This window comes from Cnephaeus nilssonii, assembly GCF_951640355.1.
Source record: "Cnephaeus nilssonii genome assembly, chromosome: 7".
Taxonomy (NCBI): domain Eukaryota; kingdom Metazoa; phylum Chordata; class Mammalia; order Chiroptera; family Vespertilionidae; genus Cnephaeus; species Cnephaeus nilssonii.
In genome coordinates, this window is record NC_137078.1 from 70,865,851 (window position 1) to 70,892,695 (window position 26,845).

The window sequence follows — 26,845 nt, forward strand, 5'->3', positions numbered from 1 at the left end:
CAGACCGCCATAGGCACTGAGGAGGAAAAAAGAACTAGGTACATTAATGCATTCATCCTCAGGCAATAAACAAACAGATGAGATTTGAGGTTTTTGCTTAAATTTCTAGTAGGGGAGAGACAATAATACATGAGAAAAACTAAGATAGTTTCAGATAATGACTAGTCCTGTGAAGAAAATAAAACAAGGTAATATACTTGTGGATAGTGGGGAACAAACAGGATAGTCAGTGATGGCCTCAGTTTTGGGGGTCAAGAATAGAGTTGGTTGTTTAGTTATATTCTGATTTATCCCATTGATGAACTTTGTTGAAGACTATTTGGATCTAACATTATAGTGGTCCCTCCCATCTTCAGGTTTGGTGAGAGTGCCCTTTTAATTTTCTAATCCAGTTTTTGGTAGAAATATTAATTGGAGCAGCTCTTGGCTTTCCTGAGAATCAAAGCTTCCAAGTCTTTCTCTTATTTAACTTGGTGTCTCACCAGGCGCCCATTTATGCACTCATCACATCAGGTTAGTGGTTAGTTAGCACTAGATATTTTTCTCTAGGATTTTAGTCATTAATCAATGTCTGTCATTTCCCAGTGTGTTCCATGGGATATCTTACCTTATAATAGAGAAACATGCAAATTGACCGCACCTCCGCTATGCCCACGATTGGGCCGGCAGGAGGCTGGGGGCGGGACTCCGGGTGGCATATCCGCCGTTGAGAAGTTCAAGATGGTGGTGCCAAGTGGCCGGGCCCATGCTGCCGCTCCCGGGGGTGCCTGGGGTGATCGGCACCCCGGGGGGGCGTGGCCGGACCCATGCCGCTGCTCCCGGGGGTGCCTGGGGCCATCGGCACCCCGGGGGGGCGTGGCCGGGCCCATGCCGCCACTCCCCGGGATGCCTGGGGCGATTGGCACCCCGGGGGTCGTGGCCGGGCCCATCGGCACCCCGGGGGGGCGTGGCCGGGCCCATGCCAACGCTCCCGGGGGGTGCCTGGGGCTATCAGCCACCTAGGGGGGCGTGTCTGGGCCCCTCCCGCCCCTCCGGGGGGTCCCGGGGTTGATCGTCCACCTGGGAGGGCGTGGTCCTGCCCCTCCCGCCCCTCCCGGGGGTCCGGGGGTCGATCGGCCACCTGGGGGGGCGTGGCCCGGCCCCTCCCGCCCCTCCCGGGGGTCCCAGGGGCCGAGGCTTTCCGGGCCTTGGGCACCAGCGGGGAGCCTGCACCGATCGCAGGAAACCACTGGGGGTCGGCTCCTGTGATCGGTAGCAGGGACGCTGGGTGCCGCCGAGCCCAAGGCCACCGCCCGGGGCCAAGCCCCGACCCTGAAAAAGGCAGAAGGCGGTGGCCACAGCCAAGGCCTGGGTCCCTGGTGCCGGCAGAAAACTGGTGCAGGCAGCCAGGTGAATGAAGGTCTATTGCACGAATCTTCGTGCAAACGGGCTACTAGTTAAGCTCATAAAATGCTCCATAATGTGAGTCAGTTAGTCAGGGAACTGCTTCATATTTAACCCCCTGTTGAGCAGTCTTAATACATAATTTGGAGCAATAGTAAAGGCTCCTAATATCTTGCTGTAAAGAAATCCATTTAATTCTGTTTAAGCCAGTATTATCTAAACTTGACAGAAGAACCCCTATATTTTTAGCAACACCAAAAAGGAAAGCCCCCTCAAAAACAAAAGAAAAAACCCAAATCCACACTACACTATTTCCTTATCTTATCCCAAAAGATGTCCTAAAAATTAATTGTCTTGCTGATATCTAGATACCATGTTTCCTTTTATCTTCTCATCAGTTCAATAAAAAGATATTAATATGCTGTGGCTTGTTCTTTGTGGCTGCCTCCTGATCACCACTCTATTGGTATGAAGTCACCAGTGTGGAATGGAATCTACCTTATTCCCTTTTTAAAATTAGAATTGAGAGAAGATTGGCTCAATTATATTTATGTTATTTCTGCTCTGAAGATCATTCTCCTTGATAGAGAAGATAGAGATAAAACAGAATTGAGGACTTTCCATATTACTGTGACATTTAAAAAAATATGTTTGTTTGTTTTTTTTATTTCAGGGAGAGAAAGGGAGAGGGAAAGAGAGATGGAAACATCAATGATGAGAGAGAATCATCAATTGACTGCCTCCTGCACCCCCCGCACCAGGATTGAGCCCAAAACCTGGGCAGGTGCCCTGCCTGGGAATCGAACCGTGACTTCCAGGTTCATGGGTCGGTGCTCAACCACTGAGCCACACTGGCTTGGCTACTGTGACATTTTTAACATAATATTATTAGCTCCAGTCAGTTGACTTTTTCTCTTCCATGGTCTTTCTAGCTTCAGAGGAGAATTCAATTCATTTTACAAATTTTACCTCATTAATGTGCCTGCTTTTGCTTTCTTGACACTATTCTTTAAACTTTCTGTTAAGGAATTTGAAAAACATACACATTCCATGTTAGGACGTAACTCCTCAAAAGACCCTTCTGTCTCATCATAGCAAAGAAGAAGAGCAGGCTCTGAAGCATAGTGTGAGCTGTAAAAATCACTTCATCTGGGGGCATTGGGATGTTTTGGCAGACTTCCTGAAAAATTGCTAGCAGTGCTTTTGTGTCTTAAAACCAATGTGGTCCCAGGCTATATTTTCTAGTTTTTGAACTTGGACCCTAGTTATAGTAGATACAATAGGCCAGTTTGAATTATTTTCATATTATACAGGATGGGTTTACAGTTGTGAGTACATGAAACAGTTTATTCTTGTATTATTATTTATTATTGTATTATTTTCCATAAGAACAACTGTATACCTATTTTTGCCCCCCTGCATGCCTATTATTTGATTCAACTCATTAAATATACCCAAGTTTAATGATTAAGAAATATTTATTGAGGGAGTAATGTTGACATCTTCAATCCTGATATCTGTGGGAAAATATAGAAATATTTAGCAGGACACTGAGTATCCATTGTAACATGTGCTCACAAGTAGTAGAAAAACATTAAGTCACTAATAGATATTTGCTTTCTCTACAGGAACTAAAGTTGAACACTTTGCAAAAATTGGATGGAAAAATCATAAACACTCAGTTAATAACCCGTAAGTATTTCAGGTATATGAAATACAGTGAAAATCTGGGTTATCCTGCTATATAACATGCAACTTTAATAATGTATTTTAATTATGCTACTGTCATTAACTCTTACTCTGGCAAAATAATATGGTTATTCATATCCTAAAAAATAATTTGAAGTAAAATTACATCATGTGTATTACACAGGTCATTAATCTTTGAATCCTCTAGTGCCTAACACAATGCCTGACACATAGCATGTACTTAATGGTTGCTAAATAAAACTGGCTCACTGACAATTGAATTAGTGCCACATAACTAGAATCTATACAAAAGCAATATCACCAGGCAATAAAATAATAATGCCAACTCTGTGTCACTGTGTTAGATACTTTTATATACATATTCATTTAATCTTCTCAAGGACCCTATAAGGTAGACCTTTTTGTTCTCATTGTATAGATGAGGAAAATGAGGCTTACAGAAATTAGGTAACTTGCTCAGAATCATTCTAAGTAGTACAAAATAATGTTTATATTTTTCTTCTAGATTTTAAACTCTTTGAGGGGAAGAGTCATCTGTTATCTTTAGCACAGAGTTTGGAACATAATAACTGCTCAGTAAATTGTTTCTGAATTATTAAACAAATTTTGCCATATTTAATACACAGAAAACCACAATAAGGAACATTTTATGCCATAAATAGATTATTCTCACATATTCCTAGTACTTCATTGCTGCTGCTAGCTCTTCTCATTCAGCTACTTTAAAATTAATGCTTGAATTTAGATAATATCTAACGAATATTGAATTCAGTGCTCTAGATTGAAGGGTATTTTGTAAAATACCTAAGGGTATTGTGAAAGCTTTAGAGAATTCCCGTTCCTTACGATAAAATCCAAATTCCTTCATGTCATAATAAGCCTGTTATAATTTGGCCCCATTCTACTTTGCTAGTCTTGTTTCTTACTACTTTCCCAATCTCTAGCCTCACCAGATTACTTGGTTTTTCCTAAATGTACTATTTAGGACTTGCTTCTGTGTTTTTACTTATGCTGTTAGCTCTACCCAGTATATGCTTCTTCCATTCTTTTGTTTGGTGAAACAGACAATCTACTTACCCATCAAGTCACAACCCAAATAGCATTGCTTCTCTTAATACCTTATTAATTACTAGAGGCCCATTGCAGGAAGATTCCTGCAAGAATAGGGCTTCCTGCGGCCGTCTCCACCGCCCTGTCTGCTTCCCTCCCATCTCCGCTGCCCCACCTGCTTCCCTCCCTTCTCCGCCGCCATGCTTGCTTCTCCGCAGCTTCGCTCCCTTCTGCAGTACTTGTCTTCCTTCCACACTGTCTTCAGTCTTCCCTCTGTGCCTGGATATGCAAATTAACTGTCATCTTGGTTGGGTTAATTTGCATACTCGCTCCTGATTGGCTGGTGGGCATAGCGGAGGTATGGTCAATTTGTATATTTCTCTTTTATTAGATAGGATTTTTTTCTCATGAGCTTCATTGCCTCACAATGCTTCACATTGTATCATATTTAGTTATTTATGAGTCTTTCTCCTCCTCTGATGATGATTTTTGAGCAGGGTATTGGAGCATAATGTACACTCAATAAAACTTTGCCTTTACTGAATAGTAGAATTAGGATGAGCAGTCTTAAGTCAACAAAGATAGTCTAGAGCTAAACTCCTTAGAACTTGGAGAACCATTAAAAATCCTTGGGATAGCCGAAACCGGTTTGGCTCAGTGGATAGAGCGTCGGCCTGCGGACTCAAGGGTCCCAAGTTCGATTCCGGTCAAGGGCATGTACCTTGGTTGCGGGCACATCCCCAGTCCTAGGGGGTGTGCAAGAGGCAGCTGATCGATGTTTCTCTCTCATCGATGTTTCTAACCCTCTATCCCTCTCTCTTCCTCTCTGTAAAAAATCAATAAAATATATTAAAAAAAAATCCTTGGGATTTCCTGAAACTTGTAAAGAACTGTACCAACATACTGAGGAATTCACAGCAGTGCAGTTTCTTGGCTTTGAGGCTCCAAAGAGCCGCTCTTGATTTCCCCAGGGAATCAAAGCTTCCCAGTCTTTCTCTCATTTAACCCAGTGTCTAAGCAGGCTTTCATTTATCCACTCATTTCAGCATTCTTCTAAGGGAATTTTATTCACTCAATAGTATGTATCCAGTAGCCTACCATGTGCAAGCCATTGCTTTAGCGGCTAGTGATGTAGCAATGAATAAGACAGATAAGTACCTTGTTTGCATGGATCTTCCATTACATTTTATAAGTTCTCAATTTTGTTGAATAGGCAAATGTTATTTCTGGATCAGAGTCTTACTATATAAAACTCTTTGAAACAGCCAAGAATTTCTAGGTTTGGCTCAGAAATTTCAGGTGCTAACTTCTTGCTTTGTTTGGCTAGTGAAGAAAGAGAATTCTATGTTTGCTGACCAGTCATTAGAGATACCCTGTTATATATTTCTAAGAAGGTTGAACTAAGAAACTGTTCTCAAGGGCTTCCTCACAAGTTATAAGAATAATGAAAGGCAGAGAGAATATATGATAAATAGTATAATATTAGAGATAACCCATGCCATTTGAGCCTTCAGACCTGTGTCTGTAACTTTCTCCTGCTTGTCCCACAGATACTTCAAAGTCAACATGTTCATAGAGAATTTATCATTTCCTCTCAACCCTGTTTCCTTTCAGTACTTTTCATCTATGCGAGTGACATAACATGTACCTAATTATTCAAGATAGTAAAGTTGTCCTTGACTTTGCCATCTCCCTCAGTGTCCCGTGTGAGTTGCAGATGATTTGGGGATGAACAGAATCCCGCCTCCATACTATCTTTTGAATTTATCCCTTCTCCCATCTTTTACTTCCAATTTTGTACATTAGCTCCTTATTTTTTCTTGCTGTACTTAATGCCCCAATTTCTTAGTTGGTTAACTTGCCTTTTTTACTATCCCTTTTAAAAAATACAAGTCTGATTATGTAATTTCCCAGCTCAATATCCTTTAGTAGTTTCTCATTGTTTTCAGGATAAAATGTAAACACCATATATTGTCCTCTCATAATCTGATCCTCAGTCATTTCTTCTTTCCCATATATATTTTTTTAATTTTGTAAGAGTGTATTTGAGCCAAACTAATGACATGTGCAGGGGAGCAAGATCTCAATGCTCATTTTCCCCATCTCTTCACCTTGCCTCCACATTGCCTCCCAAACATCATGCCCTAGATTCAGTGAACTATTTCACCTCAAGAGGTTTTGCATGTGCTGATCCTTTTGCCAGGAATTCTCTTACTTCCTCTATTTACTTAATTTTATAGAGGAAGCTCCTTCTTATATCTGGGTTTGATGCACATATTGTGTACTCCCATGACACCCTGTATAACATTTCTATTGTGGCTTTTATTGCATTGTATTAAAATGGCATATTTGTTTTCATGGATTCAGACTGAGTTCCTTAGTAGTGACTATGTCTATGTCCCCAGTGCTTAGCACAGGATCTGGCACACATAAGGTATTTTTTGAAAGTTGGTGATAGTCAAAGTTAACTTTAGAAGCAAAGGTGCAGACACTTAATGTAGATGTTGGTTACATGAGCTCTATTTCTAAACATTTGAATTGCTTATTCTACACAAATTGAAGTTTACTTTTAGAAACTACCTTATAGTGTTTATTGCTGCTGCTATTTTCACCAGAGCAATATCTGAAACCATCTGATTATATTGTTGGAGGAGCCAGAGGGGATAAAAGTAAATTTTTTCTTTGTAGTGATCAGAAAGGAAATGTGTGTCTTTAAAAATATATATTTTTATTGATTTCAGAGGGGAAGGGAGAAGGAGAGAGATAGAAGAACCATGATGAGAGAAGAATCATTGATTAGCTGGCTCCTGCATGCCTCACACTGGGGATGGAGCCCGAAACCCAGGCAGAGAATTGAACTGTGACCTCTTGGTTCATAGGTCAATGCTTAACCACTGAGACACGGGCAGAAAGAAAATGTGTTTTGAAGAATGCATATAGTTTATTATAGGTTTTGTCTATTTACTTAAGAATATCATTAAACAGAATTGCATAATATCATCACCACAAAAGTTAGCTGAATGCAAATCATTTAATTTTGCTTTTAAGGAACTAGTGTTTTATAATTCTCCAGGAAAAAGAAATGGTATTCTATTTTAACCTCCAATTTGTCTGACACCATCTGGGTGTACTGTAGTTCAGTTGTGGCACTAACCACCTGGAGTTAATGCAGATACCATGAATTAAGGACTCAGTCCTCCACAAGACTGCCCTCTCAGGTCAGATACCAGCTGCAAGTAGGATTCCAAGCCATCTGTACTTTTTACCAACTAGCTATAAATTAGGGGTTCCCATGACTCTATCAGGTTCAATAATTCACTAGAATGACTAATAGAACTCAGGAAAATGCTGTGTTTATTATTACAGTACAGATAGTTCCCAACTCCGACTTAGGATTTTTTAACTTTACCGTGGTATGAAAGTAATACACATTAAGTAGAAACTGCTAGGCTAAACTATTATGTTCAGTGGATTAAATGCATGTTTGATGTATGATATTTTCAACTTACAATGGCTTTATTGGGATGTGATGCCATTATAAGTTTAGGAGCATCTCTATTATTATAAAGGATACAACTCATGCTCAGCCGGCATGGCCCAGTGGTTAAATGTCGACCTATGAACCAGGAGGTCATGGTTCCATTCCTGGTCAGGGGACATACCCAGGTTACGGGCTCCATTCCCAGTGTGGGGCGTGTCAGGAGGCAGCTGATCAGCGATTCTCTCTCATCATTGATGTTTCTCTCTTTTTCTCTCTCTCCCACTATCTCTCTGAAATCAATAAAAATATATTTAAAGTAAAAAATAAAGGATACAACTCAGGAACAGCCAGATAAAGAGGCACATAGGGTGAGGTCTAGGAGGGTTCTTAATGCAGACCTTCCATGCCCTCTCTCCCATGGAGGGCATATCACCATCCTAGTATATCTTGGTGCTCACCAACCAGGAAACTCCACCAAGTTCAGTGGCCATGGTTTTTATTGGGGCTTCATAATGCAGGCATACTCAATTGAATCATTGGCCACATGATTGAACTCAAACTCCTGCCCCCCTCTTCTCCCTAGGGTCAAACTGGCTGAAAAGTCCCAACCCTGTATTCACAAGGTTAGTCTTTCTCTTTCTGGTGAGCAGACTCCTGTGCCCGCCCCACCCCCCAAGAAGCCCACAAGAATCACCTTATTAGCATAACGAAGACACTTTTATCTCTCAGGAAATTCCGAAGGTTTTAGAAGCTCCATGAGGGTAACCCAGGACAAAAATTAGTCAAATTTTTTGTTGTACAGCATATGGTATTTTGAAGTTAGGATTTTTAAAAAATGCAATTCAAACGACTTGTTTATTAAAGGTGAAAAATGTTTATAAAAGCCCAGCTTTTGGTTGTGAAAAGAATACTTACATATTATTTTCTCTTTAACTTCTAGACCAGAACATCTTCAATAAAAAAATTATAATTGCTCCCTAACATTCTATAACTACTTGTTTTGCATTTAGGTATTCCCAGTTCCAAAAGGAATACAGTTTAGATGAAGTGATGAATTCTCGAAAAGTTTTTGATTTTCTGACTGTCTTACAATGTTGGTAAGAAAAACATTTTAATATTTAATTGAAGTTATTGCTTCTCCCTTCCCCACTCGGGTAAACCTTAGGCTCTGTATCTGGTTATATCTTTACTCTATCTTTTTCTATAGAACTACCAATGCATTATCAGTGGGGTGTTCTCTGTGTCCCCACCTGTTGCTGGGGAAGTGGGCTTCTTGCAATGTCACAAGAAAAGGAATTTTCTGAGACTCACGTGGGAGAATGAGGGATATTTATTTGTGTGGGATTAGACCCCTGAGTTTCCAAGGTCCCATCTCCCTGCATCCTGCCAAGGAAAACGTCCAGCTGTGTCTTCAGCAGGGCTAGTATTAAAGTCACTGCCCGGAGCCTCTGTTCCATATTTGCACAGTCCAGTCTAGCATCAGGCCAGCTTAGCTTGTGTTCCCAGCTGCGGTTCATTGAGTGTGGGGTTCGCGTGGGGCCACATGGTGATGGAGGGAACATGGAGAAGTGCAAGGAAGCAGGAGCAAAGCAAAGGGAGCAAGATATAGAATTCCTTTGCGGATTTTAACCTTCTCAGATTTCCCATGCTTGCAGTGGCTCCACTCCCTCTAGTTGTTTTCTTTGTTCCAGGCAAGATTGACAGGCAAGCACCTTCCCTAACTGTTAGGACTATAGGGCAATGCAAGAAGCAGTACACCCTCTGAGATGTCTACCTGAGCACCACCGTGTTAATCTTTCTCCTATGTCACCCCACCCCCACTTTACTGTGCATTCCCCCTTTGCCCAGTCCCTTCCCCCAATGATCTGCAGGGAATGGACTGGTGGTTCCCTGGGAATGTGAAATTGCAGCTTCCTGGTGAGGCTGCCCCAATGGACATGCTTATAATGTCTGGCCTTATTTTCACTCCTCTCTATTATCAATAACTAGCTAATTACAAGGGTAACAAATGTAGTCCTCACTCTGGAGTGAGTACCCTTACTTCCTTCTCCTGCTTGGAGAAGACTGTCTCTTCTCTTGGAAAATTATATATTTTACTTTCTTCTCTCATGACTTCTACCTACTTTATTTTTTTTTTTATTTTTTTTTTTAAATTTCTTTATTGATTAAGGTGTCACATATTTGTCCTCATCCCCCCTACCTACTTTATTTTAAGTGTATTTATTCATTTAAATAAGACTTAGGAGGCCACTGAAGTCCCAAGATTTTCCCTTGCTCTATGCTTCAACTGTAGGAAATTTTATTCTACCATAGTAGCTAAGAGTAAGCATAAACCAAGAAAAAAAAATCATAGCTCTAATAATGGTAACAGTTACATCTTAAAAATTGCTTGACAATATTTATTTCCTAGAATACTGAGTTAGTACTGCATAGGCCCTGCCTGTGCCAAGGTATCACCTGGTTGCGCCCTGGAGATACTGGCTGGGATGCAAGTGAACAAGTAGGGCCAGCTTTTATCTGTTACAATATGAGGGTCTGCCCATGTATAAAGTCCAGCTGAACTCACAGAAGGCTCAATCATTTGTCACTTTCCTTCATAGCTTACTCTAAAGGAAAGATCTATTTTGAGGAGATCTCAAGAGTCTTAACCAAAGCATGGACTTTCTGGTATCCTCTATTCCATCCTTTTCCAGTTTTTGAAAGGATTCTAAGACTGAGTTGTTTGGGAGATAGCAGAGTTGGAGCTAGTTAGTCCTACGGCAGAATCTGTGCTATACTGGGATAGGAATGACCTTGCATACTTCTCAGAAGTCACCAGAAGATGCTTCATGTACCTACAAAAGCAAGTCCAGGCTTCTTTGCACTAAAAACTTTTTGAGAGAGATTCTCAGAGACTAAGCAGTGACTGACAGCATTTAAGTTCTTGATAGAGGTTCAGCCCTCAGGAGGGAAGCATATATAAGATTTAACTGTAGATATCACAAAGAAGACCATCCAGTGACCATCAAGCACACGCAGTCACCTCTTGTCCCAGAAAGAACCCCTAGTCTGAAATCTTAGGGTTGAGGTGGACCAGGTGTAAATAATTACTTTTACCTCCTCTTAGTCCCACTTCCGATGGTGCTGCAGCAGCAATTTTGGCGAGTGAAGAATTTGTACAGAAGTACGGCCTTCAGTCCAAAGCTGTGGAGATTCTGGCACAGGAGATGATGACTGATTTGCCAAGCTCATTTGAAGAAAATAGTGTTATTAAAATGGTACATCTAAAGTTCTGTTTTATTAATTAATCAAAGATTTTTGTTTAAGGATTTCAAGGTTGCTATAGGCTCTGGATATAATTTGCTTGAAAAACAGTCTAGGATATCTAATATTATAACCCATCCTTAAGAATCTGTTAGGGTTGTGGTCAGCAAACTGCGACTCGCGAGCCACATGCGTCTCTTTGGCCCGCTAGGTCGAACTCCCAAGGTGGAACTTTGCATATTAGGCTTTTACATATATAGATATATACTAGAGGCCTGGTGCATGAAATTTGTGCACGGGTAGGGTCCCTAGGCCTGGCCAGTGATCAGGGCCGATCGGGGCCTTCTGGCTGCCAGCTGGGGACTTCCTTCAGGCTGCCAGCCAGGCCCTTCCTTCCGGCTGCCAGCTGGGGCCTTCCTTCATTCTGTGCTGCCCCCTGGTGGTCAGCACACATCATAGCAAGCGATCAAACACCCGGTCTCCCGGTCGAACTCCTAAGGGGACACTTTGCATATTAGCCTTTTATATATATAAATATAATAAGGCACATAGACATACATATATAAACAATCATAAATGCTAAACTACAATTTAAAAATTTTACAACAATGCTCAGAATTTGAAAATGTTCCTATAACTTGCCCAAGTTCACAAAGCTAAGGTGCTGGGTGTGATAGAGGTGAAACTTATATTTAGGTTTTCTTATTATAGTACATTTGCCACTATGCCATAGTTTTTTTATATATAATATATTTTTATTGATTTCAGAGAGGAAGGAAGAGGGAGAGAGAGATAGAAACATCCACGATGAGAGAGAATCATGAATTGGCTGCCTCCTGCAAGTCCCCCACTGGGGACAGAGCCCACAACCCCGGGCATGTGCCCTTGACCAGAATCGAACCCGGGACCTTTCAGTTCTCAGGCCGATGCTCTATCCACTGAGCCAAAATGGCTAGGGCGATGCCATAGTTTTATTCTATGGAGAAAAGTTCAGTTTGCATGTTATTATCTGAGATCAAAGGGTGTTAAGAGCATGGGTTTTGAAAAAATGTTTTTGAATCCCTAAAAGAATATTATTTATTTTCTTTCTTTTTTTAAAGCATATATTTTTATTGATTTCAGAGAGGAAGGGAGAGGGAGAGAGAGAGAGAAAAACATCAATGATTAGAGAGAATCATTAATTGGCTACCTCCTGCATGCCTCACACTGGGGATTGAGCCCACAACCTGGGCATCTTCCCTGACTGGGAATCAAACTGTGAATTCCTGGTTCATAGGTCAACGCTCAACCACAGAGACATGTCAGCTGGGTGAAGATTGTTTATTTTCATACTAGAGGCCCAGCTTGTGAAATAGCGTGGTTCCGCCCGCTTGCTGCGCTGCGCTCGTAGCCCCACCCACTCGCCCTCCACATTCGCATTGGCTGCCCCGCCTGCCCCGCCTGCCCCGCTGCTCGCCTTGCTACGATTGATCGGAGCCTGTGGCCACGGGGGGAGGGACCGAGAGGTGCTTCATGCACCTCCTGGTGACTGGTCATTTGGTTGTTCCAGCGTTATGGCGTTGTGGCCACTGGCCTTTTATAATATAGATAAAAATTCTCTCATTATTTTTAAGTGTATCTGAATCATAATGATCTGTTGATAAATCTCTTCAGCCTGTTTACCACAACTATACATTGTGAATTAATAGTTTTACAACTTAACATAAGATAAGTCCTATAGAATTATAAGTCCTTTTATATATTTGATTTTATCTATTTGATTTGAAATTTTGTCTTTTTTTTTTTTTAAATATATTTTATTGATTTTTTTACAGAGAGGAAGGGAGAGGGATAGAAAGTTAGAAACATCGATCAGATCAGCTGCTTCCTGCACACCCCCTACTGGGGATGTGCCTGCAACCAAGGTACATGCCACTGACTGGAATCGAACCTGGAACCTTTCAGTCCGCAGGCCGACGCTCTATCCACTGAGCCAAACTGGTTAGGGCTGAAATTTTGTCTTTTATAGCACCAGACTTAATATGTATATTTTCCCTCCTGAATATACTTTCATTTGAACTCTATAAAAAAATAGAATCAGCCCTAACTGGTTTGGCTCAGTGGATAGAGCATTGGCCTGCGGACTGAGGGGTCCCAGGTTCGATTCTGGTCAAGGGCATGTACCTTGGTTGCAGGCACATCCCCAGTAGGGGGTGTGCAGGAGGCAGCTGATCAATGTTTCTCTCTCATCGATGTTTCTAACTCTCTATCCCTCTCCCTTCCTCTCTGTAAAAAATCAATAAAATATATTAAAAAAAAATAGAATCAATAGTTATTTCAATATGTGTGGCTAATTATCAGCTGTTAAGTTTATGCCTATTAATCTCATATAATCTATATTTATAAAAGATTAAGCGACTGGCCGACCAGCTGACCGTTCCACCAGCTGACCATTCCATAACAGCTGACATAACTGGTAGCCATCATATGCACTGACCACCAGGGGGCAGATGCTCAATGCAGGAGCTGCCGAGCTGTGGTGACTTGGCAGCTGTGGTGACTTGGCAGCTGTGGTTCTTGAGTGATGCACCTGGAACCAAAGAGGAGGGAGCCTGATTCTGGGGTGCATCACCCAAGAATCGCCCTCTTGCAATCTGGGACCCCTCAGGGGATGTCAGAGATCTAGTTTTGGCCCGATCCCCGCAGGCCAAGCCAAGGGACCCCACCGGTGCACGAATCTGTGCACCAGGCCTTTAGTCCTTATATAAAAGTCCCAGTTTTTATGCCTTTTCTTTATTTATATGTGATTTTGGTTTTAGGTTGGCTTTGATATGAGTAAAGAAGCTGCCAGAAAGTGCTATGAGAAATCTGGCCTGAGACCAAGTGATATTGATGTAATAGAACTTCATGATTGCTTTTCTGCTAACGAACTCATTACTTATGAAGCATTGGGACTCTGTCCAGAAGGTACTATCTTTCATGAGATGCATATTAACTTAGTTTCTCTGATAAATTTTCATTTTCACAATTAAAGAAAGGAATTCATAGTTGCTTTCCCTTCCATGTTGCCTCTGCCACACTGCAAAGTGAATGTAAGCTACCTCGATACTGGACTTTTAGAACCTGTAGTCTTGGACAATACCAACACTGAAATAACAGGGTATACAAATAATTTGTATTATGTAAGTCAGGGATATTTTTAATGTTCTGTTAAGTGGGGGGAAGGATATAAAATTACACTTGTACTTCTATATTTCAAATTGTGTTTGAAGATTTGCAGAAAGAAAAATGGAAAAACTAGTTTGTGGGATCTGGAGGATTTTTTCTTTTCATGTTTAAGGTGGTTGTACCATTTTCCATTACTACCAGCAGTGTATGAGAGTTTTAGTTGCTTTACATCCTTACCAATACTTGATGGGATCAGTTTTTAAAAGTTTAGCCATTCTAAAGAGTATGTAGTATGTTTTATTTTCATATCACTGATGACTAATGATGTTAGCATTTTTTCATGTGCATATTGGTCATACATGTATTTTTTGTGTGAAGTGTCTGTTCAGAACTTTTGCCCTTTAATTATTGGGTTGTTTGCCTTCTTTAAGAGTTATAAGAATGTATATATAAATTCTGGATAAAGTCATTGATCTGATATGTGTATGTTGTAAACATTTTCTCCCAGGCTGTGGCTTGTCTTTTTGTTTTATTAATAGTGTTGCTTGAAAAACAGCTTTTTAAAATTTTGATGAAATGCAAATTATCAATATTTTTAATGGTTTAGGTTTTTTTATACTCTAAGAAGCTTCTGCCTATCTCAAGGTCATAAAGATTTTCTTCTGTTTTTATTTCTAATTCTATAGATTTAGATGTTATATTTAAGCATATAATCCACTTTGAGTAAATTTATGTATATGGTGTAAAATAAAAGTCAATATAAATCTTTTTTATTTTATACACATATCCAGCACTACTTGCTGAAAAGACTTTTCTCTCCACATTGAATTGCATTGGAACCTTTGTTCAAAGTCAATTGCCCATATATATGTGAGGATCCATTTTTGGACTCTTTCTTCTGTTCCATTGATCTACATTCTTTTTAAAAAAATATGTTTTTATTGATTTTTTAGAGAGAGAGGAAGGGAGAGAGACAGAGAGATGCGAGAGAGAAACATCAATCAGTTGCCTCCCATATGTACCCCGACTGGGGACCGAACCTACAACCTGGGCATGTGCCCGACTGGGAATTGAACTGGTGGCGATGCTCAACCAACTCACCCACACTGGCCTGGGCGGATCTACATTTTTATCTTTTTACCAATACCAAATTATTTTGGCTACTGTAATTAATTATATAGTACTATAGTGTATAGCAAGTCTTGAAATCAAATAGGGTAAGTTCTCCAACTTTAGTCTTTTTTAAAAAAACTTCTTTCTTTCTTTATTTCCTCATCTGAAGATATGCTTTTTATTGATTTTAGAGAGAGAGGAAGAGACAGAGAGAGATATAGACACACACACACACACACACAGAGAGAGAGAGAGAGAGAGAGAGAGAGAGAGAGAGAGAGAGAGAGACATTGATGCGAGAGAGAAACACTGATTAGTCGCCTTCCGCATGTGCCCCAAGCAGGGATCAAACCTGCAACCCGAGTATGTTCCCTGACTGGAAATCGAACCTGCCACCTTTTGGTGTATGGCAGTGGTTGGCAAACTCATTAGTCAACAGAGCCAAATATCAACAGTACAACGATTGAAATTTCTTTTGAGAGCCAAATTTTTTAAACTTAAACTTCTTCTAATGCCACTTCTTCAAAATAGACTCGCCCAGGCTGTGGTATTTTGTGGAAGAGCCACACTCAAGGGGCCAAAGAGCCGCATGTGGCTCGCGAGCCGCGGTTTGCCGACCACTGGTGTATGGGATGATACTCTAACCAACTGAGCCACACTGGCCAGGGCCAACTTTGTTCTTTTCAAAAATAATTTTAGTTATCTTAGGTCCTATGCATCTCTAAGCACATGTTAGAATTAGTTTGTAAATTTCTATAAAAATGCAGCAACAAAAAAACTTGCTGGAATTTTCATTGGGACTTCTTTAAATCTCTAGATCCATTTAGAGCCAATTGTCAGCTTAACAATGTTGAATCTTCCAGTCCATTAGATGGTATGCATTTCCATTTATTTAGCTTTTCTTTGGAAAATTTCCTAATGGAATATTATTTAACTATAAAAAAAATGAAAATCTTGCCATTTGCAACAACCCGGATGAACCTTGAGGGCATCATGCTAAGTGAAATAAGTCAGAGAAAGACAAATACCATATGATCTCATTTACATGAGATCTCAGTTTATGGAACCTGAAAACAAAACAAAACAAAACAAAAATCCAAGCTCATATATACACAGAACATATTGGTGGTTGCCAGAGGCGAGGGTTGGGGTGTTGGGCAGTTGTGCAAAATGGATGAAGGTAAATAAAAATGTACAAGCTTCCAGTTATAAAATAAATAAGTCATGGGGTATGTAATGTACAACTACATTACATGGTGACTATCCTATATAATAAAAGGCTAATATGCAAATTGAATGAAAGGCGAAATGACGGGTCACTTGACGCGCACTGACTACCAGGAGGCAGATGCTCAATGCAGGAGCTGCCCCCTGTGCTCCCACAGGGGGAGCGTTGCTCAGCCAGAAGCTAGGCTGACAGCTGGCAAGCGAAGCGGCAGTGGCGGGAGCCTCCCCTGCCTCCATGGCAGCACTAAGGATGATTGACTGCCGGCTTCTGGACATCCCCTGAGGGCTCCTGGACTGCAAGAGGGCACAGTCCAGGCTGAGGGGCCCCCCCACCCTGAGTGCACAAATTTCATGCACTGGGCCTCTAGTAGTTAATAATACTGTATTGTATATTTGAAAGTTGCTAAGAATATAGATTTTCAAAATTAGCATCATAAGAAAAGTAAATTTTGTAACTACATTTGGGGATGGATGTTAACTAGACTTATCGTGGTCATTTCACAATATAGACAAATATGGACTCATTATGATGTATACTTGAAACTAATATAATGTTATATGTTAACTAGAGGCCCAGTGCACAAGATTCGTGCACTGGGGGACGGAGGGTGGGGGGGTGGGGGTGAACCCTCAGCCCGGCCTGCACCCCAAGCTGGCAGTTGGACATCCTTAGCGCCCTCTGAGGCAGGAGAGGCTCCCACCACCTCCGCTGCGCTTGCCATGATCCCGGCTTCTGGCTGAGCAGCGCTCCTCCTGTGGGAGCACACTGACCACTAGGGGCAGCTTCTGCATTGAGCGGCTGCCCCCTGGTGGTCAGTGCGCGTCATAGTGACCGGTCATTCAGCCGTTGGGTCGATTTGCATATTAGCCTTTTATTATATAGGATTGTATCTTGTAGATTTGATTATTAAATTATGCAAATACATGTGAAATAATTAGAATTAAGGCCTGACAGAATGAGTGCTTAAAAGCTATTAGCTGCCTTTGACAACCACCATTATCCTCATTACCTCAAGATTTCACCTCTCATTATCAGAAATATCATCTGGAGGAATAATTGATACAATGCATGCTTTTTATTTACCTTTTACCATTTGGAAGGATGTCATGGGAATTTATAGTCATGTTGAAGTTGCTAAGCATGTAATGTAATTTTTTTCTTTTAAGTTTACATTTATGGCTCAACAGTATTTTCAGCCATTTCCCCTTATTTCATAAAGTGCTCTTTTTTCTGTCCCTCTCCCTCCCTCTTTCCTGTTTATTAAGAATATTTGTATAGTATATGAGAGTACAGTTAAAAACGTAGGGAAATGGCTATAGTTTGGCAAAGTTATAAATTTTTAAAGTGGATATAATTTAGTTATAGTATTGTATTAATTTCAGTTCTTTTCTTTTGGTTCTCTGAATTTCTATTATACTTGTAGCAATTTTGGAAGCCAAGAACTCTTAGGAATTAATAGGTGCTTTTTTCATATAGGAAATGTTCTGAAAATATATGCCTTTATTACTCAATATTTATTACCTAAATTTTAAATGTGCTTATATCAATTTGATGTTAGTTTGAGCTGTTAAGAAATGTTTGCTGTAAGAAATTCTTGGCTCTATGGAAGTTTAAAAAACATATCATTTGTTCCAATGTTATTTTTAACATTTGTGAATATATTTTCCCTTCTATAGGACAAGGTGGAAAACTGGTTGATAGAGGAGATAATACTTATGGAGGAAAGTGGGTCATAAATCCTAGTGGTGGATTGATTTCAAAGGGACACCCACTAGGAGCTACAGGTAATGCTGCACAGAGAGTTCACCTACTTTTTATTATCATTTGGCGTAGGTGTGAATGATTAGTCATTGATTTGAAAGATTGTATTCTCTAAACTTGGTAGCCAGTGCTTTAAATGATTGTTTAGCCACAGTATTTTTTATTTTTCTTTAAGTACAGGATACTTCAGTGATCTTGATTAATTGATGAGAATTTGAATTAGTTGATATTCTAAATTTAACAATTTGTATTTTTAAAAGTTTGAGTATTTTCAAATAGGTGTACAACTTAATTAACAAGATGTTTCCAAATAGAGATCTGGATAGACCTGCTAGATATGAATCATTTGAAATGAACACCTTAATTATATATAGTTATATATGTGGTTGGTGTTGCAAGGAAATTTTTTTCTTTTGAGAGAACTGAATTAGAACTTATGAAATATGAATTTTATTATGGCTGTACTGCTGACTGGTCATGTGACTCTTTTAATTAATTACTAGTTACTCAATCACTTTGATTCTTAGTTTCCTTAATTATAAAATGAAGGAATTATACAAAGAAATTCCTAAAATAACTTAGTACTCAAATTCTGGGACTTATTTTTATATAGATAGGTGAGTTTTACATTTTTCCATATTGTCTTACATATGAATTAGTTAATTTAGCAAAATTTTATAAATTCCAAGATTACAAAATACATATGTTAGAATTAATAGTGTACTAGTATTCATTACAGCAGTTAATTTTGGTTTATTGCTGTTTATCACTCACATTTAGTGAGCTTATAATTTAGTAGATGTACATAGATAGATGGAGAGTAAGAGAGAGAGATAGTAAGATATCTACACACAGGTAGTTGCGATATAATGTGCCACCTTGCTTTTTGTTTTCTGTCTTGCCTGTTCTTTGGTGCCTTTGTCTTTTTCATGCTATCTTTCTATTAATTGTGTAATTTTCAGTATTTCATTTTCTCTCTTTTATTGGATTATTTCTTTTTCTTATTCCTTAGTGTTTGCTCTAGAATTTACAACATGATCTTTAAATTTATCACAGTCTATCTTCAAATAATGTTATAATACTTCACATAAAATGTAAGGGATTTTTACAGCAGAATATTTGCATTTACTCCCATCTTATCCTTTGTGCTATTATTGTACTTCTAAATATATTATAAACTCCACAACATATTATTATTTTTATTGCTTTAAGTAGTTTAATATCTTTCAGAGAAATCTAAAAGTGAGCATGAGAGTGGTGTCATTGGGGGTGGGAAAATAGCATCTGAAAATACTGTCCTTTATAAAGTACCAAGAACACTGGCAAAATTTGTCAAAATTAACTTTTTTCAGAATGTTGGAAATTAACCAGTGGCTTACAACAATATAGGAGAATATTTATTAAAAACAAATAGCTGAAGAAAAAAATCAAAACAACAACAAAAGAAATAATTTAATTTCTGTAAGAACAGCAAGCTTTGTGGCATTTTGACTTGTACCCTCCTTCCCCCAGCTCCATGGTAGCCTTGAAAACCAACAGCCTGCGGTCATGGTGAAAATAGGTTAGTTGGCACTGGAGGAGTCAGAATGGAGTTAGAAATCTTTCAAAACCCCATTCTCAGAAAATTGTCATTATATGCCTTGTCATTCCCTGGTAAACCCTATTCAAAAGTCTTGTTTTTATGTAACCTAACTGAGAACTTGTCATGTGCAAACAGTATTTTCCCAGGGCATTTGTTAAGAACAATCAGCAACAAGGTGCCAATAATAATTGGGGGGAAAAAGCAAACCAACAAAAAAACGTAAAAAGAAAAATCTGAGCTATGAGGTGTTTTAGGAGGCTTTGTAAATGTGTGACATATTCCTGGGACTCTAGGACAGCAATTTTCAACCGGTATGCCAAGGCACACTGGTGTGCTGCAAGAATTTTTATAACATGCAATACCTGATTATTTAGTCCAGCACACTGACCTCTTTTCCCTTAGATCAAGCCTGTCAAACGCAAAGGCTAACATGGGCCAAATAAACAAGGTTTAAGTTTTTGTGGGCCGCAAAAAAACAAAAGCTTCAATTTTCATAGAAACGTAGGTTTATTTCGATAGAGACATGCTGAATACAAAGGGCTGGAATAAATGAGTAATCTTTAACATAAAATAATAGAACATTTTAATAAGATTAATATTTTTTCTTGAACATTAACTTACCAGATACTGAATAACTGCACAAATTAATAAGCGTAACGCAAATAAACCTATTTTTCTTGTTCTCCGAAAGCGAAATATTTCTTGTTGTGCACATCAAGCAAGTCAGTCCAAGACTAATGATGTGACAATCGGCTGCTAAAATATTCGCTGGTAGTATTAGTGGAGAGAAATGGTGCACCTGTGCGCAAGGCGCGTAAGGGAAATGAATGCAACAAGATTATAGTAATCAGTCATTAGCGAACGTTGTAGTTATTAATAATTATGTATAACAGGATTTGTAAAAATTAAGTTACCAAATTTTTATTAAAACGTTTCTTACAACTGTTATATTAGCTGGGCTGCAAAAATATTTGTTGTGGGCTGCATGCGGCCCGCAGGCCGCGAGTTTGACATGCTTGCCTTAGATTGTCAAATTAAAAAATGACAACCTCAACACAACATAGCCACCCAGTATAAATGAATCAAAATTATACCTATTTTTTCTGGTGTGCAGCAAAATTTTAGTAATCAGTTGATGTGTGCCATGAGATGAAAACAGTTGAAAATCCCTGATCTAGGACACCAAGTACATAATATAAGGCTGCATGTATGCCCAAGACTCTGTGTATGCTCAGAAGGACAATAGAAGGTCCTAAGCGCTTACCTCTGGCTAAACTTGGGGCTCTGCATAAGGAGGAAGTAAATGCTAAAGTGGAGTTGTAAACTGCCTGGGTGAGTGCTTTGACACAATACACAGAGCCTCTGCAAAGACTGGGATACTTATTAGTTCCAGGCATGTACAGAAGTCTCTGTCCAGCCATTAGCTGGCCACTAAGCTAACCAAGAAGAAAATCCAGTGGCCAATTGTGACAAGGAATACAGACTTTATAGAATTAGTTTGGAAAAGTTACTAGATACAAAATAACAACAAACTCTGGAAAGAGGGGAGAATCTGACTTCTAAAATTGCCACATTATATTATTTAAATTATACAATTTCCAACAAAAAACGATAGGATATACAAAGAAACAAGAAAGTGTAGCCCATACACAGGGGGGAAAAAAGCAGTCAATAGAAACGGAAGTAACTCAAACATTGGATTTACTAGATAAAGACTTTAAATACAGAAGATGTATACCTGAAACCTATATAATTTTATTAACCAATGTCACCCTAATAAATTCAATAATTTTTTAAAAAAAGACTTTAAATTAGTTATTTTACTATGTGCAAATAACTAAAGGAAACTATATATAAAGATCTAAAGGAAAGTACAACAATATTTCACCAAATAGAAAATAACTTTAAAAAAATATTTTTTTATTGATTTCAGAGAGGAAGGGAGAGATAGAAACATCAATGATGAGAGAGAATCATTGATCAGCTGCCCTGTACTGGGGGTCAAGCCCACAACCTGCGCCCACAACCTGGGCATGTGCCCTAACTGGGAATCGAACCATGACCTCCTGGTTCATAGGTTGATGTTCAACCACTGAGCTACGCCAGCCAGGCACTCCTATTTGAGGCTATCATAATAAGGTTGCTGTGAACATTTTTGTACAAGTCTATTTGTGGACATACCTTTTGTATTTCTCTTGGGTTAATCACTCAGTGGAATTGCTGGGTCATAGGGTAGATGTATGTTTAACTTTACAAGGATCTGCCAAATCATTCTCCAAAGTGTTATCATATGTTTTTTAATATTATTGCTCAATGACAAATTTTAACATTTAATAAGTTTTTCTCTTCCTCCTTACCCTTAGTTCTAATCCTCAAAGTCAACCTCTTTAAATATTTCTTTTGTATTTTTCCAAAATTGTTATGCTTATTACAAATACATATGTATATGTGTGCTTATACAATCTTTCTGTATTTATTTGTGTATATGAGTATATTTATCACATTGTAGGTTACTTTCATAACTTACATCTTAAAAACCTTATTAATTATCACTTATAAATATTCTTTATTCTCTTTAATGCCTGTGTAGTATTCTCATTGTAAGAAATTTATCTAGTTATTCACTTATAGGTAGACATATAGATTCTGTGAAATTTGTCATTACAAAGAAAGCTGCAGTGAGCATCCTTGTGTCATTGCATACTTTTGCAAGTATTACCCATAGGGTAAATTCCAAATAGTCAAAGGTTAGTTTGTATTTAAAAATAGGTGGAGCCCCACCATGTGGCTCAGTGGTTGAGCGTCAACCTATGACCCAGAGATCATGGTTTGATCCCCAAAATGTGGCGTGCAGGAGGCAGCCAATTAGTGATTTTCTTTCATCATTGCTGTTTCTTTATCTCTCTCCCTCTCCCTTCCTCTCTGACATAAACAAACATATTTTTTAAATTATTATTATTTTTAAAAATATATATATTTTATTGATTTTTTACAGAGAGGAAGGAAGAGGGATAGAGAGTTAGAAACAATGATGAGAGAAACATCAATCAGCTGCCTCCTGCACACTCCCCACTGGGGATGTGCCCGCAACCAAGGTACATGCCCTTGACTGGAACTGAACCTGGGACCCTTCAGTCGCAGGCCAACACTCTCTCCACTGAGCCAAACCGGTTAGGGCATATTTTTTAAATTATTTAAAAAAATAGGTGGATATTGCAAAATTTTCTTCAAAAGAGATTAAACCAGTGTATATTCTCAGCAACAGAGTTTAAGAATGCTTCTTCTTCTATAATCTTGTCAACATTGGATTTTATTTTTATCAAATGTAAATAACTTGCCAATCTTGGCAGGTTATCCAGTTCCCGCCCCCGCAGGGTACTAACAAGATAACTTAAAACACCCCAGGAAGATAACATTTACCCATTTCTTAAATACTTAAAGAGAGACACACCTTTTTCAGTTATCTTTTGGAAACACTATCCAATATTTATTTGAGTCTGCACTGTTGGTCAAATTTTTCTCTTATTATCCATTTTTGAGGGATAGTGTTTAGTGGTAGTATTTTAGGGGAAAAACTTATAAATCTTGATGACATGATTGATAGTCTAAATAAGGATGAGCAATTATTGAAGAGTAAATGTTTACTTGCTACATATTGTGACTTGGTTATATTTCAAATGAATCTGACACATGGTTATTAGCTACAGCCCAAGAAAGAATTCAGACTCCTGGAAAAAAATATTTCAGAATGACAGCTCTGAGTAGTTTAAATATTTTCCCCTGGTTACTTGGACAACCAACAGCAATAGGATTTTAAGAAAATCAAGTGAGTGTTCCAAAACATGATGAGTTAAGATGGGATGGTGAGAGTGTCAAGTTCTCTTCTATAAACGGCATCAGTTTACTAGTAACTGTAATATATTGCTACTTTGGGAGAACTTGGTTTTGAAGAATTAGCTTTCAAATTAAAGCTCTAGTATATTAGTTTCTGATTTTAACTTGTTCAGATCTGCATGAAAAAAAAAAAAAAAGCTTCTTAGCTGCTATAGCAATACCCATAATAGAAGACAGATTTAAGCATTTGAATGGAATATTCTTTTGTTCACTGTCAGTTTGAAAATATGAAGTCCTTTTAGATTTTGCAATGAGAAAGATAACCTCAGGAAGCATACAAGAGGCAGATAATGTAATAACACAAATAATCATAATGCAAGGCAGAATATGACTGCCTCAGGCAAAGTACAAACCAGAACTATGAAGGAAAGGAAAAGGGAAAGGGGGATGGCAGTTGAAGATTTATTAAATACCCATCGCATGCCGAGTTCAGTGCTAACATTTGTACCTACTTGGGTTTGGGGGAGGAGAAGCACAAAGAAGAAGCATGTTTAAACTGGACTGGACTGTTTGCTTTTACCAAGACAGGTTTAATGCCTTCTCACCTTTACAGAGTCTGTCTTTGCTATTTTCTCAATAATAATAACAACAGCAAACACTTATAAAATGCCAAGTGCTGGATACTGTTCTCAGTATTTTTCATGTATAAATCTCATATCTATTTTTAGATTTTATAAAAAAGGAAAATAGAGGCAGAGTAACTTGCACAAAGTCACCAAACTAGAGTGGTAAAGCTAGGATTCAAATCGGGCAGTGTATTTCTGGAGTCCAAACACTTACCCACTGGACTCTATTTCAATGCCCTTTCCTCAGTGGAAAAGCCCATTTTCAAGGTCCATCTCAGGTGTCAGATAACAGTTATGAAGCTTTTCCTGACTTCTGGATCCCTTCCATAGATGGAATTAATCTTTCCCTTTTCTGAACTCGTGCTATACTTTCTCTGTATTTCTCTTTTGACATTTATGTTTGTAGTACATATATTATTTATGGCTTAAAAAAATCTCTCCTATTTGACTAAGAGCCTGTGAAGGCAGGATCCAAGTTTCATTTGTCTCTGTACCCTGAACAATGAATGCCCAATACAAGATTTTATACATGTAAAGGGGATGGTTGAATAAATTAATGATCCTTTAACATCTGAAAGGTTGTATGGGGCAGAAGGAATAAACTTGTGTAGTGTGGGAAGAATTAGGATCATTGGGAAGAAATAATGGGAAGGAATATTTTTGGTTGATACTGGAAAAAACTAACATGGTTTCTCAAAAGTGGAATAGGTTGCTTCCTGAGAGCATGTCTTTCACAGAGGCTGTGCATGGGAAGTACAAGTAACAACTTGATGGGAATATTGTAAGGGGATTTGCCCATCTGTTAGCGCCTGAGATTTGAAGAACACTTAGATCCTTTCTAATTCTAAGATGCTTTGATCCCTCAGTGGGATGTGATTATTTCTCCTCCTGAATTCACATACCTTTTAATGGTACATACATTATTCTATCATGTGATTTTTGTTTGCATATTTTAATGCTCTTAAGGATCTTAACTTAGGTTTTAAGAATTTGAATGAAAATGAAATGTGAGTAAATGCAATTTTAGCCAGGGGACCTCACATACTCAAACCATGGCTTGGCTCGTCTTCTACTCTACAAGAGGTTACCAAAAAAACTAAAACAAAACTAACAACAACTTCTTGGGAAAATGGATGATGAGACCTAAATCCAATACTGACCCCAAAAGTCAGTAACCCTAATAGCTTTTACCAAAGCATCTATGTCACCTATCATTGTATCCTATAGGCCACATTCCTATTACTTAGAATTTTGCATTTTTACCACTGTGATGTGAGGGGAGGTAAATTTTATCATTAGGCTCTAATGAACATCCTCCAGTGCCAGGAGAGATGGAGCACAAGAGAGAGTTGTTGTCAGGTAGAGCTAGCTAGGAGCAGGTCCTGGCTTTTATTGCTCTTGTCAAGAAAAAGAAAGAGAGAGAAGGATGATTGTGCCTGTATATCCCATATTTCATTTAGTTTCTTATTTTAATATCTTACTGTTTGTGTTTTTTTGTCCCAGCTGTTTATTTCCTTTTCCAGACACCTTTTGTATTTATCTTATGATTCCATTTTTCTATGTTTTATTATAGTCTGTCTTCAAATGATATTATACCACTTCACTAATAGTATACTTCCATCTCTTTTCTAGGCCTTATAACACAGTTGTGAATATTTCTTTTGCATACCGGCCAGGTGAAAAGTAGGTTTATAGTTGTGAGTATGTGAAACAGTTTATTCTTCTATTATTACTTATTATTTTCCATACAAACAGCTGTAAGCCTACTTTTTTTTTTTTTTTTTAATGCTCACCTGAGGATATTTTTCCATTGATTTTTAGAGAGAGTGGAAGGTAGAGGGAGAGACAGAGAGAAACACTGATGTGGGAGAGACATATCGATTGGTTGCCTCCTGCATGCCCCCTACCAAGGCTGTGAGCCTGCAACCAGGTATGTGCCCCTGATCGGAATCGAATCCTGGACCCTTCTATCCACTCCTCTATCCATGAGTCAAACCGGCTTGGGCTGTGAGCCTACTTTTGCCACACCCTATATGTTGTAAACCCTACAAGGAATTATTATTTTTATTTTAAAAAATAATCTTTTAAAAACATTTAAACAATAAGAAAAAAAGTATGTATTTACCCATGTAGTTACTACCTCTCCCAGGGCTCTTCATTCCTTTGTGTAATTCATATTTCCATCTGCTATCATTTTTCTTCTGCCTAAAGAACTACCTTTAACATTTCTTAGTGTGGATGTTGCAGTATGGTGGCAAATTCTTTCAGCTTTTTATGTATGAAAATGTCATTATATTACCTTTTTTTAACATGGTATTTTACATTTGGTAGCATTCTAGGTTGATAATTTTATAATGTTTGGAAGAAAAATCTGCTGTTACATAAATACTCATCTTTCATTGTATGCTGAGTCCATTAAAGCGTTTTACCCCTTGAAACTCAGCAAATCTTTTCTTTTTCAAAAAGCCAGGCTCTGCCCAGCCAGCATGGCTCAGTTCAATTGAACCAGGAGGTCACAGTTCGATTCTTGGTCAGGGCACATGGACTCGATTCCCAGTGTGAGGTGTGTAGGAGGCAGCTGATCAATGGTTCTCTCTGATCATTAATGTTTCTGTCTTTCTCTCCTTCTCTCTTCCTCTCTGAAATCAATAAAAGTATATTTAATAATAAAAAAATCCAGGCCCCAA

At 38.7% G+C, this 26,845-nt stretch overlaps 1 protein-coding gene across 2 annotated transcripts in view; it reads left to right on the plus strand.

Annotated features, from left to right (window-relative positions):
* The window catches only part of SCP2 (sterol carrier protein 2), a 112,915-nt gene that overhangs the window by 37,690 nt on the left and 48,380 nt on the right, over positions 1-26,845 (plus strand). For both annotated transcript variants that reach the window (XM_079778303.1, XM_079778304.1), the window contains exons 7-11: positions 3,012-3,075; positions 8,635-8,721; positions 10,731-10,881; positions 13,666-13,813; positions 18,032-18,139. In XM_079778303.1, coding sequence (XP_079634429.1) covers positions 3,012-3,075; positions 8,635-8,721; positions 10,731-10,881; positions 13,666-13,813; positions 18,032-18,139 — 558 coding nt within the window. The remainder of the gene's footprint in view (positions 1-3,011; positions 3,076-8,634; positions 8,722-10,730; positions 10,882-13,665; positions 13,814-18,031; positions 18,140-26,845) is intronic.